Source organism: Vigna angularis, chromosome 5 (genome assembly GCF_016808095.1).
Source record: "Vigna angularis cultivar LongXiaoDou No.4 chromosome 5, ASM1680809v1, whole genome shotgun sequence".
In the NCBI taxonomy this organism is placed as follows: domain Eukaryota; kingdom Viridiplantae; phylum Streptophyta; class Magnoliopsida; order Fabales; family Fabaceae; genus Vigna; species Vigna angularis.
In genome coordinates, this window is record NC_068974.1 from 12511643 (window position 1) to 12530491 (window position 18849).

At 31.5% G+C, this 18849-nt stretch overlaps 1 protein-coding gene across 1 annotated transcript; it reads right to left on the reverse strand.

Annotated features, from left to right (window-relative positions):
- Positions 1-937: 937 nt before the first annotated feature.
- LOC108339231 (uncharacterized) lies at positions 938-1555 on the reverse strand. The gene has a single exon (XM_017576371.1). It carries the CDS (start codon positions 1553-1555, stop codon positions 938-940), a length of 618 nt encoding a protein of 205 aa, XP_017431860.1.
- Positions 1556-18849: the final 17294 nt, after the last annotated feature.

Genomic DNA, 18849 nt, shown 5'->3' on the forward strand with positions numbered 1-18849 from the left:
ACCGCTGAGCGGCACTATTTTTGGGCTTGGGCCTAATTTTCTGTAATTTACGAATAGTATATAAGCTTTAGGGTTTCCTAGGGTTTGTATCTTTGGCTATGACGAAGCAAATACTCTCTCTTCCACCCCTTGGGGGTAGATTGGGAGATGGTGACAGCTCTCCTCTTCTCTCTCTCGGGTTTTTCTATCTTTCATTCTTTCATTATTGTTCATCTAGGTTCACCATGAATATGGTGAACTAAACCTTGTATGTTTGTTGGGGAATCAATGTAATCTTTTGAAGCTCTCATATATGGAATTTGTGCTTGCATCTTAATCTAAGACTTATGCTTTCTTTCATCATTAGTTAGGGTTTTTCCTCTTTGCTCAAGGCTTGCTTTGTCTAACTCATTCAATGCATGATTATTGATTTTGTCGATACGGGAACGTACGGGGAAGTCTAGATCTGGGGAATTACTCCCAATAGTATATTGGTTGTCGTTAAGCTCCTGTGCTAAAAGAACTAATTATTAGGAATGCTAGGAATTGTATGAACTCGTAATTGGGGATAGGCCTTCTTGACAAGGTAATTTAGAGAGTGGCATTAACAATGATGACTTGAATGTTGAATTCCTAAAATATATGAGAGTGGATAAGATGAAATTGACCCCCAACAACATACTCATCCATATATTCCATTGAAAGTATTTGTATTTTGTTTTAACCATTGATCACCCTCATGCATACATGTTTATTTTCCGTTTTGCATATTAAAATCCAATTATTACGTTCTTAAGTCTTAGCTAATCAACAAATCACATAACTAAACTAGGCCGTGAGTCCTTTGGGAGAACGATACTTGGTCTTACCAAGTTTATTACTTGAAATGATTCGGTCATACTTGCCGATTGTAAAACAAGTTTGTGACATCATATTTTGGTGATCATAAATTTGTCCATCAGTTTGCTCGGATGAGCTCCTCCACCTTATCCTTCAACACCGTGCAGTTTTCGGTGGTATGCCCTATGTTTAGATGATAGGTGCAATGTTTAGTCCCGTCGGCTTTGGGTGACAACCGAGAAGGCCTTAATCGGATAAGGTCTGTACTTAGGGCTTCTTCCAAGACTCTAGCCCTTGGCATATTTAACGAGGTATACCTTTCGAATCTAGCCCCTTTTGGACCATCTCTGTATCTCTGGCCCTTTGGCCGTTCGCCAGGCACGAACGACTTCTTACCCTCCTTCTTCTTTTGCCCAGAATTCGAGCTCTGTTCCTCTTGTCGCCTCTGAACAGCTCTCATCTCCTTTATTCTGATGAACCGAGCGGCTCTCTCTTGTAACTCATCCAGGGTTAATGGGGGTTCCGTAAACAGATTATCGGCGAAAGGGGAAGGCCTCAACGCGGTGGCCAGAGTGCTAATGGTAAACTTCTTGCCTACTCCCCTTACTTGCCTAGCGGTCCTATTGAACCGATCCATGAAGTCTCTAAGACTTTCTCCCTTCTCCTGCTTTATATTCGTCAACTCCAGGTACGTCAAATTGTGAGCTCTACCAGCAGAGAACTGTCGTTCAAACATGTCCCTCAAGGTGGCGAAATTACCGATGGTTCAAGGTCTGAGTGAATGGAACCATGCTAATGCTTCCCCCTTTATTGATAAGGAAAAAACTCTACACCACACATTTTCAATGGGGAGTAGATGATCATGGCGTCGACGAAGGATCTCAAGTGTTCCTCCGAATCACCTGACCCATCATACTTCTCTAGGACCGGGAATGCCCTCTCCAGAATCTGTTCCTCTATGACTACCGTTGTGAATGGATGCAGAGCTCTCGCTCGGCCGGCTGGGACCGGACAGTTTGCGGTCCGATGCGAGCCAGCCTCACTTTGATTCTCCCCGTGGTAATGACTGCCATCGGCAGGATTTGTGTCTTCTTCCGAGTCCGGCTCCGTTTCCGGCATCTCTACGATAGGCGGTGTTGCGGCGCGTGCGGAAGATTGACGGTTAGTTTGTGCCCCTCTAGCCGCATCACGCTCGCCCCTAAGGGTTTCAATCTCTGCCTGCATTGCCTCCATCCTTCTTCTCATCTCCTGCATAAACACTGCCGGGTCCTGCTTCATCCTTATGGCCTCAAAAGGGTGTCTTCAAAAATCTTCGGCCCCACGGTGGGCGCCAAAATGTTTCTGCTAGAATGGGACGAGGAAAACACCTGCTTCTTCCGTTCGGGAACACTCCTCCGTCGCCGATCGGTCCTTCTCGTTTTCCTACTACCTCCCGAATCCTCCTCTCTCCTTGCCAATGTGGGGGGTGACCTGCAGGAAACACTCCGACGCTCAAGTCAGAATTTATCTCCGCAAGTCTAGTCAAAATCAGAAATCAGAGAGTTTACCTTCTTAATCGATTGTTATTTATATGATTTTAAAGAATATTATCCATTAATTTACCTTTTAATGACGATCAATGCCAACCTTAACTGCTCCACAGTGACCGTTACCTCATTAATTATACATTCATTGACATTCAAAAGTTATCTCCCGCAAGCGGCTGGATAGTATTATTCTAGTGTTCGGTCGGTCTAACCTACTCGGTATTGACCCAAGTGTGTCCGATCGGTCTAACCTACCCGGTAGTAACAATTAGATTTTACAATTTTTATTATTGATAAATATTATCAAAATACTCTCAAAATATATTATGGAAAAAAAATTACAATTTATTTAAAATATCCCATAAACCTATCTAATTCTCTCATTTGAACTTGTAAAGTACTTTAAGTGATTTTTTTTTTCAAACACTTATAATTTAATAGATTAACTTAACTTCAACTATCAACCCTGTATTAGCATTTCCTAAACAAGCTTTCTTAAAAGTATTAATTTCCAACTTTTTTATATTTATTCCTTTTTCCTCTTAAATATTTATTAAACTTGCTTTCTACTTTATTTTACACAAGCATTCACTCATTCGACATGACTTTTTAATTTTTACTTTTTTACGTGAGGTAAACATTTCTTATTTTGATTGAAATATATATATATATATATATATATATATATATATATATATTCAAAATTATAGAATTTATTTTAAGTATATTATACATCTAATCAATCCCACATTTTTTTACTGTGCAAGCTAATGTTGTCCAATATTGTCATCTCTATCCCTAGAATTGTTTTCTTTAAGTAAGTTCTCAAATTTAAATAATATATAAGAATAAATATCTTACTAAAAGTGGTCTAATGAGGTTGATCCACATGCATAGAACCTACCAAATAATATACTTATATTAAAAAAATTGAATATAGTTTATGTACAAATTCTTAAAATATAATAACTTAGAGGAATCTTTGACTGCTTAGGATTCAGAACCTCGGCGAGTTATAATGACTTAGTCCCGGATTTTGAGAAACAAATAAGAACACATCCTAATCAACATTTAAGCAAACCATATTTTCACACGTAACCCTAAAATACTAAAATCAATCATTCACCTATTCAAAACAATTTTTTTAATCATTCTAATGTACTTAAAGTAGCATATAAGGGAAAATGGTCCCAAACATATCTTTATTATTTTTTCAAAGATAAAAGTATATCTCTAATGCAATCTCACTTATCACATGGCTAAGTTAGGTTGTGTAAAAAAATATAATTTTATTCAACTAGATTAAACCAAATTAAATTATTAAGTTAAACAAATTAAGAATAAATTAATTCGTAATTCATTAACAACAACTCTTTATTATTTTTTATTAAAATTTATTCAATAATATTTAAATGATTTATATTTCAACTTATTATATGTAAAGATTGACACTTTAATTTTTATTTACTTTCTTCGTTAGTCATTATAATATATACATATAGAACAAAAAAAAACTTAAATGAGTCCATCTATTCAATCTACATATTAATGATATATAAGTCAAAACAAATTAGAAATTTTCTAAATCAATAAAATTTAATCGATATTTTTTTTCAACTCAACCTTTGACACTCCAAAGAAAAGGAAAAGTATAGTATGAGCCTAAAAAACACAAGTTAGCACTCAAATGTTTAACCTATGATGTCTTTGAATCCAATGAATTTTAGAGACAGAAAATATAGCCGAAATAAATAAAGGCTTCTTGCTTTAGTCTCTCATTTTCTATTTTATGCTGTAATCAATTATTTATTGAGCTGCCAACTTACCTTTCGCAGTACCTTGTACTCAATATTTTTTTTTTCGAGGATATATAGGTTGTGGATTTTATGTATGACACGTGTCACTAAAATATTTTTATATATATTTTGCTTGCATAATCTTTTAAAAAATGAATTTTTTATATTTTTATGCCATATATATATATATATATATATATATATATATATATATATATATATATATATATTCATCCGTTTATACTTACGTATAGTATGGATCTATACATGAATTCTTTACAATGTCATAATCATACCTCACTCACTTATGAGTTAGTGCAAAAGTTAATTTTTCAAAAGTTCATGAGTTATACAAAACTTACAATTCAAACCAACTTCAAATACTTACTTTTATATTTAAATTCAACTATTTCAAAATTCATGTTCATAGTCAATATGCCATTTATGTCAAATTCCACAAACAAACAATACACACTTAATTATTCTATATTTTCAAACTAATTTCAATCATGTTCTCTATTCCTAAAGTTAATTTAACATTTGTTTCTAACTTACAAAATGCACATATGGTTTCCTTATCTAGAATTATTCAAACTATATAAAAACATATAAAATCGTAAAATTTTCAAAATTATAAAGATCTAAATTACATAAATAAACACAACTAAATCTTTATATGACTAAACTAGGTGAAAAGTTCACATTAGTCAACTGATCAAATCAAAATAAATGCCAATCATAAAAAAAAAGGATTTAGAGCAATTATATATGAATTAAAAGACAATTTAAAAATATAATAATATTTTTATAAATTATTGTATATATAAGTTAGTTTTAAGCATTTAAAATGTTCATTTTATATTTTAAATTTTCTTAGAAAAACTTGGTCTAAAAATACTAAAATTATCCTTGTCTTATTATCATAATTTTCATTTGTACCCTAAGATTCCCGTTGCCTCTCCTTTTTATTTGTAACCTTTTTGGCAATCACTTTTGTGATTCTTTTGGTGTGATTAATAATAGAATTGTACTGACATTCGAAATTCCTGATTACTATGCTTCATTAGTAATTTTTATTCCCTTGCTTTTTAATACCTCGTAACATTCTTTTCTTATATATTGCAACCGTTTTTATCTTTAAAAGAAAAAAAAAAGGAGTTTTCAACTAGGAAAGTTGTTCCAAAAATTTAAATAAGGCAATCAGACATGCATTTCAATTAAAATTCCGCGAGTTCAAAATTATGCGTGACAATTCTACAATTAATTAAATATGTTATTTTTTTTTATCGTATTTGTGTTACGTATACAATTCAAGTGTACTGAAATAAGATGTACACATACGTATTGATGATTCGACCGTTAATATTTTAAAAACAGAAAGTAAAGTCCTGAAAAAAAAAAACACTAAAATTTTGAACATATATTAGGTTATTTAAACTGTGATGAAAAATAAATTCATAGTTTTGAGTAATTACTATTTCAATCTGTCCCAATTTTAATGAAAAATATTCATATTCATTATTATTTATATAAATATAAATAATATTAATCGTTTTAAATTGGGTATACGAGTGGAGGTATGTACACTAGTACAAAATGTGCTTTTAAACTCGCACAATAAACCTCGGTTTACATCAAACCGCTGTCTATTCAGACACGATGACAGTTTTGTAATTAATGAGACCTTATAGGCCTCGGTTCAGACTAAACTGGTGCCAAAGAGGAATACCACTTCGGTTGTGAAAACAACCGGTGCCTAATTAGTGGTTTCTGACACGGTTTCTGACGCGGTTAAGAGAAACTCGAGGTGAAAGGGGTATACTGCACCGGTTGGTAAGAAGGACCGAGGCGTATAAGCCTCTACTACCTCAGGCCCAAAAGGACCGAGGCATATAAGCCTCTTATTAACCGAGGTTGAATCGGACTATTTTTTGTCTCGTTAAAACCGAGGCATAAAGTCTATCACTTTTTATCTCGCCTGAATATGCCTCGGTTCATAAACCGGTGCCTATCAGTGAAAATAACCTATGCCATTTCTTTTATCTGTACTAGTGGTATATATATTTTCGGAGTTATCTTATCCTGTTTTAAATCGCGAAATATAATTATTAGCTTATATATTTTGTTTTGAAATTTATATAATTGTAATTTGGTCTTGAATAAAAAAAAACAATCATTCTTAGGTTGAATTTTTTATGATATCATTTTTTTTTGCTTTTACTTCTTTTTATAAAATTATATTTAATAAATATTTTGGTGGATAAAATTGTAGACATGAGTATATTTATAGTTAACGAAAACGGATATGGGATACAATTTTTGTATCCGCTTTTAAGAAAATACATTTAAATATAATACACTTTTATAAAATTTCTTAGTAAGATAATATATTTCTCAAGTTATGCATTGAAGTTTTTTAGTACAAAACTATGATAAACTTGTTTGCAGATAATACAATAGACACAATAAATTTAATTAAGATCAAATCTTAAATAATATGTTTGAAATTTAAGTTTAATTTAATCTTATAACATGATCTTAAATTTATTGTTGAAAATTTAAATGTAAATCTAAGTTTTATGTTAAGTAAAAATAAGAAAATAAAATAATATATAAAAATATTCATAAATTTATTATGTTAAAATTTTGAATTGAAAGTGATATTGATTTTTTGTATAAATTTGACTAGGTTATTTTTAAATTATGTTTCATAAAAAGAAAAAAGAAAATCTAAGTTTGGTATTGAATAAAACTGAGAAAATAAAATAATATTAATTATTTTAAAATTTTAGATTGTAAATGATAGTAATAATTTTAGTGATGTTTTAGTGTATTGTTCCTGAGAAGATATTTAGTGAAATTGTGTAATATTCCAAAGGGCATTTTAAGCTATTTTTGTTAAAATGAGAGGTTGACTTAAATTGATTGGTTTGGGCACGATGGAGACATTCCATGTGATGATGAGACATCCTTTAATTCAATAATTGTTTATGGATAACTAACGAATATAAATATGACAAAATTTAAAATTCAAATGCTTGAATTTCAATAACACGCTCTGCTTCCGTTTGAATAACACATCATGCTCCTTTCCTTCACTCTTCCAAAACCTAAACTTCCAACATTATACTTTTCTTTTAAATTTAATTCTTCAATCATTCTCAACTTTCTAAAACAAAAACAAATTGCTTGAAATCAAAATGTTACTTTATTTAATTAATTATTATTTTTTACTATAAATGTATTAAATGAAATATTGTTTTTAAAATAGTGTATAATGAACTATCGTATTTAATGTTGTCTTAATCTATAACAACGAGGTATAGTGTTAATTGTAAGGTAAAAAATAACTGTACATAGTCTTTTTGTTTTGTTAGATATGATCGTTTTTCTTTTTATTATTAATCATTTTATGCTGTGATTTAAAAAATTATTAAATTAAAATAAAAATTAAGTTACATATATTATAAAAGTTCTGTATATGTATATTATTATAGATTATAGATTACATATTAGATATGACAATTACAAAATTAAATCAATTGTAATTTATATTCTATTTCATTTTACACTTTTTTTTCTTCTTTCCAAAGCCCGTTGTTTTTTTGTCTTTAGTAATTTTCTTTTCTTATCTTCCAAAATATCTTATTCTATATATTTTATATGGTTATATGGACTGCTAGACATCATTGTTTAATAAACTATTTCAGGAGAAAAAAGAAATTAAAAATATTTCAGAAAAAACAAACTTTTAGAACCACAATTTCCAAGAATGTAATAAAAAAATCAAAATTCAACAAATAGAAGTATTATCAAAACACACATTTGAGTCTTTATTTTAACTTGTCTATATTTCCCTCTCATCTCTAAAGTATTATTATATTTTTCATTTTTATACATTTTTCTTTTTGTTTTTGTATACCCATCTACTCCAAAATGGGTTCAATGCTAATTTTTCCTTTTTTTTTTTAATTTTCATTTTAGCATTGATATCTTTGGAAGAAGAGAAGGAAACGTTGGACCTACAATATGAAGAGGTGGATTATGTATGTCCATGGGAATGGAATATTTAGTTGTGAGGCACAAAACAAAAAGGATGTTACTTTACTTTACTATATGTTAATCTTCTTTATCATATGAATGCACATGATCATGGAAAAGTCATACACCAACTACAATCTCTTAGAGACACTTTCTAGGAAGCTACCCCTAACAACAATCCCTAATTTTATTTCATTTTTATTCAAACACATGAAATAAAAAACTACTCTATCTGTTGGAAGTTTCACATCGACTAGAGAAAAGGCCAAATGATAATATATAAGTGAGGTGCAAACCTCACCTTACAAGCCGGTTTTGTGGGGATGAGTTAGGCATAAACTCACTTTCTAATATGGTATCAGAGCCATGGTTAGAGCCTATCCTAGCGAGTTCTAAGTGGGCATTCTATTCTTCTCTTCCACCCGCAATCGGGCCGCTATCGGACCACCCAATTTCTACTATCACGCACGAGATGTCTATACCTCGGCGTGAAGGGGGTGTGTTGGAAGTCCCACATCGACTAGAGATAAGGCCAAATGATAATATATAAGTGAGGTGCAAACCTCACCTTACAAGCCGGTTTTGTGGGAATGAGTTAGGCATAAACTCACTTTCTAATACTATCATTGCATCTATCACTTTTTACCTTGCACTTTCAAGAGGGTCTTTAGAACAACTCTTTTATTTTCATTTCCATTACAATGAGATTCTTTTGGAGAATCTAAAATTTTTCACTTTTACTGAAAAGATATATATATATATATATATATATATATATATATATATATATATATATATATATATATATATATATATATATATATATGTATATATGTTTTATGAGAAAGTTTAATAATTTTTCACTCAATTATGATCGCGAAATCTTTTATTCCCATTTATAATAATTATTTCTTATGATTTTTTATCATCTATGTTCATTAAAAAATATTTAATAAAATGTAAAAAAGTAGAAATAAAACACACACACGCACACACATATAAATGTAAATCTCATATTAAAACTTGATTTTGTAACGTTGGGTTAAATTCAAAATCTATTTCTTAACTCAATATTGCAAATTAGTTAAAGATGAAACTATAAATATAATAAGTATTTATAAACTAATTGTAAATAATAATAAAAAAGTAGAAACAAATTGTAATTACAAGGGATCTAATTTATAAAACTTTAAAAACAATTTTGATGATGGGTTCCATCATCAATAATTATCAAGTAATGGAAAATTCATAAAAAGAAATATTTTCATTATCTAAATATCCTATAAATATTAAAGAGTCAATATCTTTTATACGAATCCATAGCTGATGATACCTATAATATATTGGATGTGGGTGAATGGATAAGATGATATGAATTTCTCAATCAAGAACAATGGAAGCACATGCAAACCAATTATTTTGCAACCGACTTTGCATGTACATTTGTTTGAGAGGGGACACTTCCTTTATACATACGAATCATCCATTCCTATTCACAACAATTGTAGACCACGAAAACATATGCATATGTTGTCTCAAACTAAATTCCTTCAAATATCTCACTTGCTACCAAAATTAAAACATGGAATGCTTAAATAAATTTTACTTAATAAGTTATTTTAACTTTTTTCCATATATTTTGTTAAATCATCTTTATCATCGTCATATAATAGTTTAGTAAAACTTTTTGACCATTGAAAAGGTCACCTCATGCATCATCATATAGTAAAATAAATAAGAATATTTATAGAAAATAATATACAAAAAGTATTTTATTTGTGATAACTAAAATAGAATCAATTACATTTTTTTGTTTTTCTTTTATTTTAGAAGGTGATATATCTAGTTACTTTTAGAGAAGTTTTATATTGAAAGATTGTTCACAACTGTTGGCTTCGTCACTGTGAATGACTTCTTTTACTCTTTATAAACCTTAAAGTAATTGAATGCGAGAATGTTATTAGCATAAATCTTCTATTTTATTTTATTTTTTTACTTTTTACAATGAGAATTCTTATTTTTTTATACATAAATTGTACAGTTCAATTTAGACCGTAATTCCTTTGTTTTACCTTTACATGTATTGTGAGTTTTTCAAATTGATCCATACACATATTTTGATGCTTCTACATCTAACAATTAAAAATTGACATTAATAAAAATCAATAATTTAACACAATATTTTAGTAAAAGAAAATTTGCATTTAGCTAACTGTTGCAAATTTTGCTAATAAGTATTATCATAGTTAAACAAGATAAAGGTTTACCAATCATATTAATGTTATAAATAATTAATTTACAAAATTTCCAAACAAATTATTGGAGTCGGTACAAATATAACTAAGATATGGAATAATTATTAATCAAATTTAAGATAACTTTATGTAACATCTCCTTTTAAATAATTTAAAAATATTATTTAGAAAAAAATCACAAAATTAATAAATAATGAATATATAAAGTATTTTCATAGTTATTAAAAAATAACTATAAGTCCAACTTTATATACAAAAACTCTTAAAAAATATTATTTACATAAAGTTGTTTAAAATAAGTCACGTAAACTAATTGATCTAAATCTACATGTTTGCGTCATCTCCTCCTAATATTTGCTCTACTGAAAGATCGTTTCCTTCTGTTCACACTAATAAGGTGATCACTGTAAAAAGAAAAACAAACAAAAACAAGCAAACAACTAACAAACAAACACAAAATGGGTAAACTAATGCTAAAAGAATGAAACATAGAGTTTCATAAATCATCTTATATTACATTTCATCCCAACAAGCAAACATCCTAAACATATCATTAAGACCTAAACTTGACCATTCGGATAAATGTATGAATGTTGAGTTATGGTAGGTTATGCACTTGTGGTGACCTATATTGCTCTATAGAGTCATTTTCAATGGGTTTCACCCTACCATACTGACAAGATTAGTCCATTACGCGTCTTAGGCCAAGGTAAAACACCTAAACTAGGACCTCCTGTTGTTGGGATAAACTTAAATTTTAGGGTTTTATTAATAATTTTGTTTAAATCTTATTTTATTAGTTTTTGGGTATAGTAATATTTAGCTTGATTTGATAGAGATAAAATAGGGATACGTAGTTATGATTTTCGGTTTATCTAGGTACAATATTATTTTATGATAGATTAAACAAATTTTATTTTTAAGATAGTTGATATTTTATTTTTATTCCTCGTAATATTGTAAGTGTTATGGCTATTTAAAGCCTTTCAATTATCAATGAATAGCAAGACTCAATTTCAGAAAAATATCAAAGTGTGTGTATTGTGAGATTTTCTCATTAGTGGTATCAAAGCTTTATGCTTTGAGTACCCGAGAGAGAGAGAGAAAGAGAGAGAGAGAGGAGAGAATCAAACACCGTGAGAGAAAACGTGAGTGCTTGATTTTTTGTGAGAGAGATGACAAAGGTAGTCAATGGGATGAGTGTTCCACAATTGTCAAAAAATACCAATTACGACAATTGGTCTTTGCAGATGAAGGTTCTTCTTGGATCCCAAGATGTATGGGACATAGTGAGGATGAGTACAATGAACCCGCGGATGATGAGCATCAAACAGTGAACCAGATTGCTGCATTGAAAAAGACACGAGTGAAAGACAGGTCGACTTTGTACTTTCTGTATAATGCAGTGGATGAATCTGGATTCGAGAAAATAGCTAATGCAAAGTCAACAAAAGAAGCATGGGAAATTCTGAAGCTGTCATACAAAGGAGATACTCGCGTGAAGTAGGTTCGAGTACAAGCTCTCAGAAGATAGTTTGAACATATGGAGATGGATGAAAATGAGGGAGTTATCGAGTTTATAACTCGAGTGCAGAAGATGGCTAACCCACTTGGAATGAACGGAGAAGAGGTTCCTCCTAATCGGGTTGCGGAAAAGATCTTGAGAAATCTGACGGATGATTTTGAAAGTATCGTGGTCACTATTGAAGAGACAAAGGATTTGTCAACTTTCACTGTGGAGGAGTTAGTTGGGTCAATAAAAGCCCACGAATTGAGGAAGAAAAAGAAAAAGAGGGAACCCGACGATCAAGCACTACAGGTATAGTTTGACTCGAATAAATCTCGGATTACTCAGAATTGAGGTCTTGGCGGTAGATGGCGAGGAGGAAGACGACGAGGTGGACGTGACCGAGGTAATTTTGAGAATGATGATGAAGAGCAAACCGGTCAGTAGAATTGGCATGACCGAGGACAAGGGAAAGGTCGAGGAGATCGGTCAGGAGTTGAATGTTTTAAGTGTGGCAAGTATGACCACTATGCAAATGAGTGTAGATCAAGCAAGTGCTACACTTGTGGTAAGGTAGGCCATATTGCAAAGTATTGCAAGACCGAGACAAAGGGGGAGACGAATCTCCTTACTGAAGATGCAGAAGAATTATTGTTGGTAAAGAGCTTGGATGCAATGGACATGGAAGGTCCAATCACAACAATGGATGAAGTGATATTGGTAAAGGATGCAACGATTGTGGAGAAGGAAAATATGGAGAAAGAACTCAAACAAAATGATGAAGAGATTCAGCAGATAAGGAGGCTTCTAGATGAACAGAGGGTTGAGCTTGAGGAGCTGAAAAAGGCGGCTCTTGAAAAGGAAGAGAAAGCATATAACGTTCATGAAACACATAAAAATAGGGAAGAAGAAGATGAAGAAGAGATGAAGGCTGATAAGATTTCTACCAACTCGGTATGATATCTAGATACTGGGGCAAGCAATCATATGTGTGGAAACAAGAACGTTTTTTATAAACTCACTAAGGTGGAAGCTAAATGTATGTCTTTTGGAGATGACTCCAAGGTGGTCGTGAAAGGGCGTGGAACAATTCGACATAAGCAAAAGAATGGACGAGTTGGAGAGATTATGGATGTTTACTATGTTCCGGAGCTGAAGAGCAATATTTTAAGCATGAGTCAGATAATTGAAAAAGGTAATTCATTTTTTATGAAAAATCAGGTACTATATTTAAAGGATAAGCATGGTCGTCTAACAACCCAGGTAAAAGCAAAGAAGAACCGGTTGTATGAATTGGAGTTGAAAATCTTGGAGAGAAGATGCAAACCCGGAGTAGGATGATGCACATGAAAAGCCGAATGAAGGAAGAATTTAAGTTTATGATAGATTAAACAAATTTTATTTTTAAGATAGTTGATATTTTATTTTTATTCCTTGTAATATTGTAAGTGTTATGGCTATTTAAAGCCTTTCAATTATCAATGTATAACAAGACTCAATTTCAGGAAAATATCAGAGTGCGTGTATTGTGAGATTTTCCTATCAGATATGTTGGGTACAAACAAAGTCCCACATCGGATAAAATAAGAGGTGGACATGAGTTTATATACACATAAGATACCTCCATTGATAAGAGGCCTTTTGGAGTGGTACCAAAAGCAAATCTGTGAGGGCTTGACCCAAAACGGACAATATCTTATCAGTGTGGAGATCTATGTGTATGTGTGTGTGTTGAACCTCCCTACAAATGGTATCAGAGCCAGGTTCAGGTCTAGTGACCGAGCTCAGTTGAGTACGTCCCTCCATGATCAGGTGAAGCCCTGTCAGGTGGCCATAGCCTGGAAGTGAATCATGAGAGGTGGAGAACAAGAGATGCTTAGTGTTTGACCATGGATTGTGAAAGAAAAGTGATGACCATGGTGTACTCGAGGATAGGAAAAAAGACTTCCACTGTAGGGGAGGTGGAGGTGGAGAACCATAGTCCTTTGTTTGAGGGGAGGATGTTGGGTACAAACAAAGTCCCACATCGAATAAAATAGGAGATGGACATGGGTTTATATACACATAAGATACCTCAATTGAGACTGAGTGACCATTAGAGTGTCAAGATAACGCCCAAGACTAAGCTCCTATATTTATATATACAATACTTGAAATAACCATTTAGAATTTCACCTTATAAACTCTTGTCAAACCATATTTTAATGCATATATAAACTCATGCATAAACCTTCATAACATTTAATATATTCTACCAACCAAACTTTAAGTATCAATACATTCTTCATCCATAAGAAATAAAAGAAAAGAACAAAAAAAATCAAAATATAAATAGGGCGCCCAGTGCCAAAACCCTGATGTTCAACACTAGACCTAAAGTAGACAAGTGGTACTCAACACACAAATGTTGAGACAAGATCATTTAAGGAGAGATTGGATCATCTAAAGCATATCTGGTTTTGAAGTTTCCCTCAAAGACCAAAACCCCTTACTTATCCTATATTTCTTAAACATACTTGTACACCAAAATGCTTACTATACCTCCAAAGTCATTCTTTATAAGACGCAAAATTGTTATTTTCCTATATTGCAATACATTGTTTATCATTGCAATTTTAGTTTTTTTGGATGCATATCATATCTATTTACTATTTTGATATAATTTTTCTAAGATATCTCTCTTTCACTACCCCTAAGCCTTTTTATATTAAAAATTATAATCTTTATATGTTCATTTCTCCTTTTCCCTATGATAATGTATATTTCAAACTATTATTTCTTTCTTTCATTTCCTCCAAATTTTTTAAGGATACTATATCTGATTCCAATTATAAATTTAAGTTCTTTTGGTCCATTCTTTAACCAAAATAATCTATTATAATAATAAAAAAAAATAAGATACTTCTCCCTACAAACTCATTTTTGAACATGGTTAACACATCGGTAAGTGTACCGAATCGTATCAAGTAATATAAAATGGTAAGACCAAGTATTGTATCCCAAAAGATTCACGGCACTAGACAATCATGTAATACCTTAACTAATTAAGACTTAAGAACGATTTCATTGGTTTACAATGCAAAAATGCAGAAAAAGTAAATATGAATGTAATTTGATCAATTGGGGCAAAACACAAAAGTGAATGGATGATTTTGATAATATGAGATGAGTATGTTGTTAGGGTTTAGATTTCACCATCATTACTCTCATGCATATAAGAATTCATCTTCTTCATTCAATTGTTAATGTCACTATATAAATTACTTAAAACCTGATCCCTCGACGAAGAAAGCTTATCCTTAATTATTAGACCACAATCCCTTGCATCCCTAATAATTAATTTTGCATTACGAACAGAATCTTAAGACAACCAAACCTCCTATCTCCATCCCTGGGCAATATTGCTTTTGGAACAAATTCTCCAGATCGTGGTTTCTAGGTATTTCCCAATAACAAAGAAGACCATAAAATCATGCTATGAATGATCAAAACATAATAAGCATAGAGCAAAGGAGAAAATCTCTAACAATTAATGAAAGAAGCATATAATAATTCAGAACAAATTCAAATACATGAGAGTTTAAAGGTTTTAAAGGTTACATCTTTCCCAACAACAAATGAGTTTAGTTCTCCATAATCATGGAGAAACTAGGTGTACAATGGAATGAAAGTGATAGAAAAACCCTAGAAACTGAAGATGACAACTCTTGCATCCAATTCTGCCTCTAGAGAATGAAAAGTATGTTTTTGCGTCTCTGTTACCCAAAGATAAAAACCCTAGGACGAAAAAATCCTTTAATAGAGTAGAAAATAGAGTCCAAGCCTAACAAACTGGCGTTCAGCGCCCCTACTTAGGGCAGCCAGACGCTGGTACAAGAGGAGTGGCACTGAGGGCCCTAAAAGAGGCAACTAAGCGGTGTGCGACACAAGGAGAATGACGCTCAGCTCCCCAGGAATGGCGCTCAAGCGTTGCTACGAGACATCCTGCGCTGAGGGCTCCAGAAAAGGGCATCCAAGCGCCCATAGGAGACATCCTCCGCTGAGGGCCTCAGAAAGAGGCAACCAAGCATCCTACGACCTTTTGTAGCCTTCTTTTCTGGTGCCTTTTGTAAGATCCTTGAAAATATTTGTAAGTCAGATAATAGAAAAAAAAAAGTAAAAAGTGAATAGTAAAAAAAAAATTATTTTTGGAAGGGATAAGTATTCCACGTAGCTTTGGGTCATAAGAGATCAGAATTCATCAAATTGTAAATAAAAAATTATTTTTGTAATAGTAAAATGAATAAAAAAATGAATAGTTAAAATGAATAGTAAAAATGAATAGTAAATTTTTTTGCTATAAATAGCCAAGGGGAGAAGGCTGAAAATTTACACCAAAAAACTTAGAAAAATTTTGAGAGAAGAGAGTTGGAAGAATTTCTAGTTGCAAAGGGGATATTCTGGAAGTTTTCAGAGAACGAGGAGATTAAGTCTGTAATAGAGGTAAGGGGAGCTAACCTTGAGTATTTCGTTTTGTATTATCTTGAGTCTTGAATATGCAATATTTTGCTTTTGTCTGATTTTAAATCTTGAATATGAAGTATTTTGTTTCTGTATGATCTTTGAAATTTGAATGAGAACATGCTTTTCTGTTTAGATCCAAGTATGATAGTTGTAAAATGTGATGTTGATTATGTTATGCCATTTGTATGTTATTAGTTGTTTATTTTTGTATTTTTGGATGGATTAGAAGTTGTCTAACCGGCTCTCCCAGATTCAACTTCTTGTTTCCCCAAACTTTTTTATTGCTTTCCTTATTTATTTATATTAAATTTTTGGAAGGATGAGGAGTTGTCTAACCGGCTCTGCCAGATTCAACTTCTTGTTTCCCCAGAAATTTTATTATTTTATCTATTTTTATTGCATCTTTTTGGAAGGATGAGAAGTTGTCTAACCGGCTCTGCCAGATTCAACTTCTTGTTTCCCGAGAAATTTTATTGTTTTATTTATTTTATTGCATCTTTTTGGAAGGATGGAAAGTTGTCTAACCGGCTCTGCCAAATTCAACTTCTCATTTCCCCTGAAATTTTATATTAAGATTACTTTGATGGTAGAGGAGCTAATCATTTCTTACATATGATATTTATACATATTATGATCATGAATATGAGTTATGATCATGTTAAAATTTTGGTAATGGTAGTTATCTGTGTAAATTTAGTTTTCATGCTTTTAATTTTTCTATGTTCGAATTACAGTGGTAAAACGTTCCTCTTAATTGTTTTTATCGTTAGATTTAGCTAAAATTTTAATATATGGATCCTAAGACCTATTTATTTACTTTGACCGTTTGAATCATTAATTAAGAGTCTATACTTGGAGAAATAAGTTCGGCATGTTTGAATAAAATTGTATTACTGAGTACTCTTGGAAAAATATAGATTCTATTCTATTTGACAGTTGGATCAACCTGAAAATTTGATATATGATTCCTAAGATATATTACTATAATTTGACCGTTAGGATTTGTAATCAGAAGTCTATGTGTTGAGAAATAAATTTCGAAAATTTGAAAAGTAGGATGAACACTATATTTTTGTTCTTAAGTTATCATGATAGGAACTTCATATATATTTCATTTACCGTTACATTAAGCCCAAACTTTAATATTTAGTTCCTAAGATATGTTGATCTATTTTGGCTGATATATGACCTTTGATTTGTGAAAATATGTTGAGTTATACTCGTTATGGGAAAAATAAGTTTATAATATGAAGTATGATATCTGGCAATATGTTTAATTTGTTGACACCAAAACGAGTTATTGTCAATTTATGAGTAAAGAACGAACATGATTGAGTTAGGTAGATAAGAGGGTAGGATTTGTTGATTTTTATGAAATGTGGGAGTGGATATAAGAAATTATTACTTATGAAATGATGTTTACTACTTGGAGTAGTATGTTTGGTTTATACCATGAGAGCTTGATATGAGCAAAGTAACATCGAGGTTTATGAAAGCAGGCAGAAAGTGGTCTGACCATAAGGCTTTGACATAAATATATGGTCCGTAAGTTTTATAGAAGCAGGCAGAGAGAGGTCTGACCATAAGGCTTCAAAAAGTAAGACATAGTATACAGGTGAGGCTTAAGGAAGCAGGTAGAGAGCGGTCGGACCATAAGGCTTCGTGAGTAAGCATGGTATACTTGTAAGGTTTATGAAAATGAGAAAGATGATTAAAAAAAATTGATGAATTAATGACATCGGGATAATGGTATTTATCAATTGCAGAAATACATGATTGAAACATTTATATTATAAGTTTAATGATTGTATGATATGGTTGGCTTACCCTTATTTGTTTGTGCTATGATCATATAACTCATGTTATATGTGAATAGATAATGTTGCAGATGCGGTTGAAAAAGCTTAGAGATGATGAGAGAGATGCGGGGAAAAAAACTTCAGGGATTTTTGTAAAAAGAATAAATTGTATTGGAAAAATATGTTGTGTAAGACTTATAAGTTAAATTTCAAATTTATGTTAAGTGGTGAAGACTATATTGTTTAAAGTTTGTAAGTTTGGTATTGTACTTTGGAGGAATTGAAATAAAGTTTGATTGTTTATATCAGACTAATTTAGTCTCTACTACCAGTAATACCCTTTAAAATATTTGGGTGTTACATTGTGGTATCAGAGCCATGGTTTCGAAAATATTTTGGGACTGTGGGGAGTGAAATTATTATTTTTAGTAAAACTATTAATGGTTTATGATGAAAATAACTATTTGAGGAAATTGATATCATATGCTAAATTGGATTGTAATCTTTTTTGAAGAAATCATTTAAAACTCGACAAAGATGCAGCAACAACAAGTTGATCAAGTACCTCAAAATCATTCTAGCTTGAATGACTTCTTAAGGAAT

What these genes read in the sequence shown, in the direction of transcription:
- LOC108339231 (XM_017576371.1), bottom strand. Translation starts at nt 1,555, where the DNA reads ATGTTTGAACGACAGTTCTCTGCTGGTAGAGCTCACAATTTGACGTAC.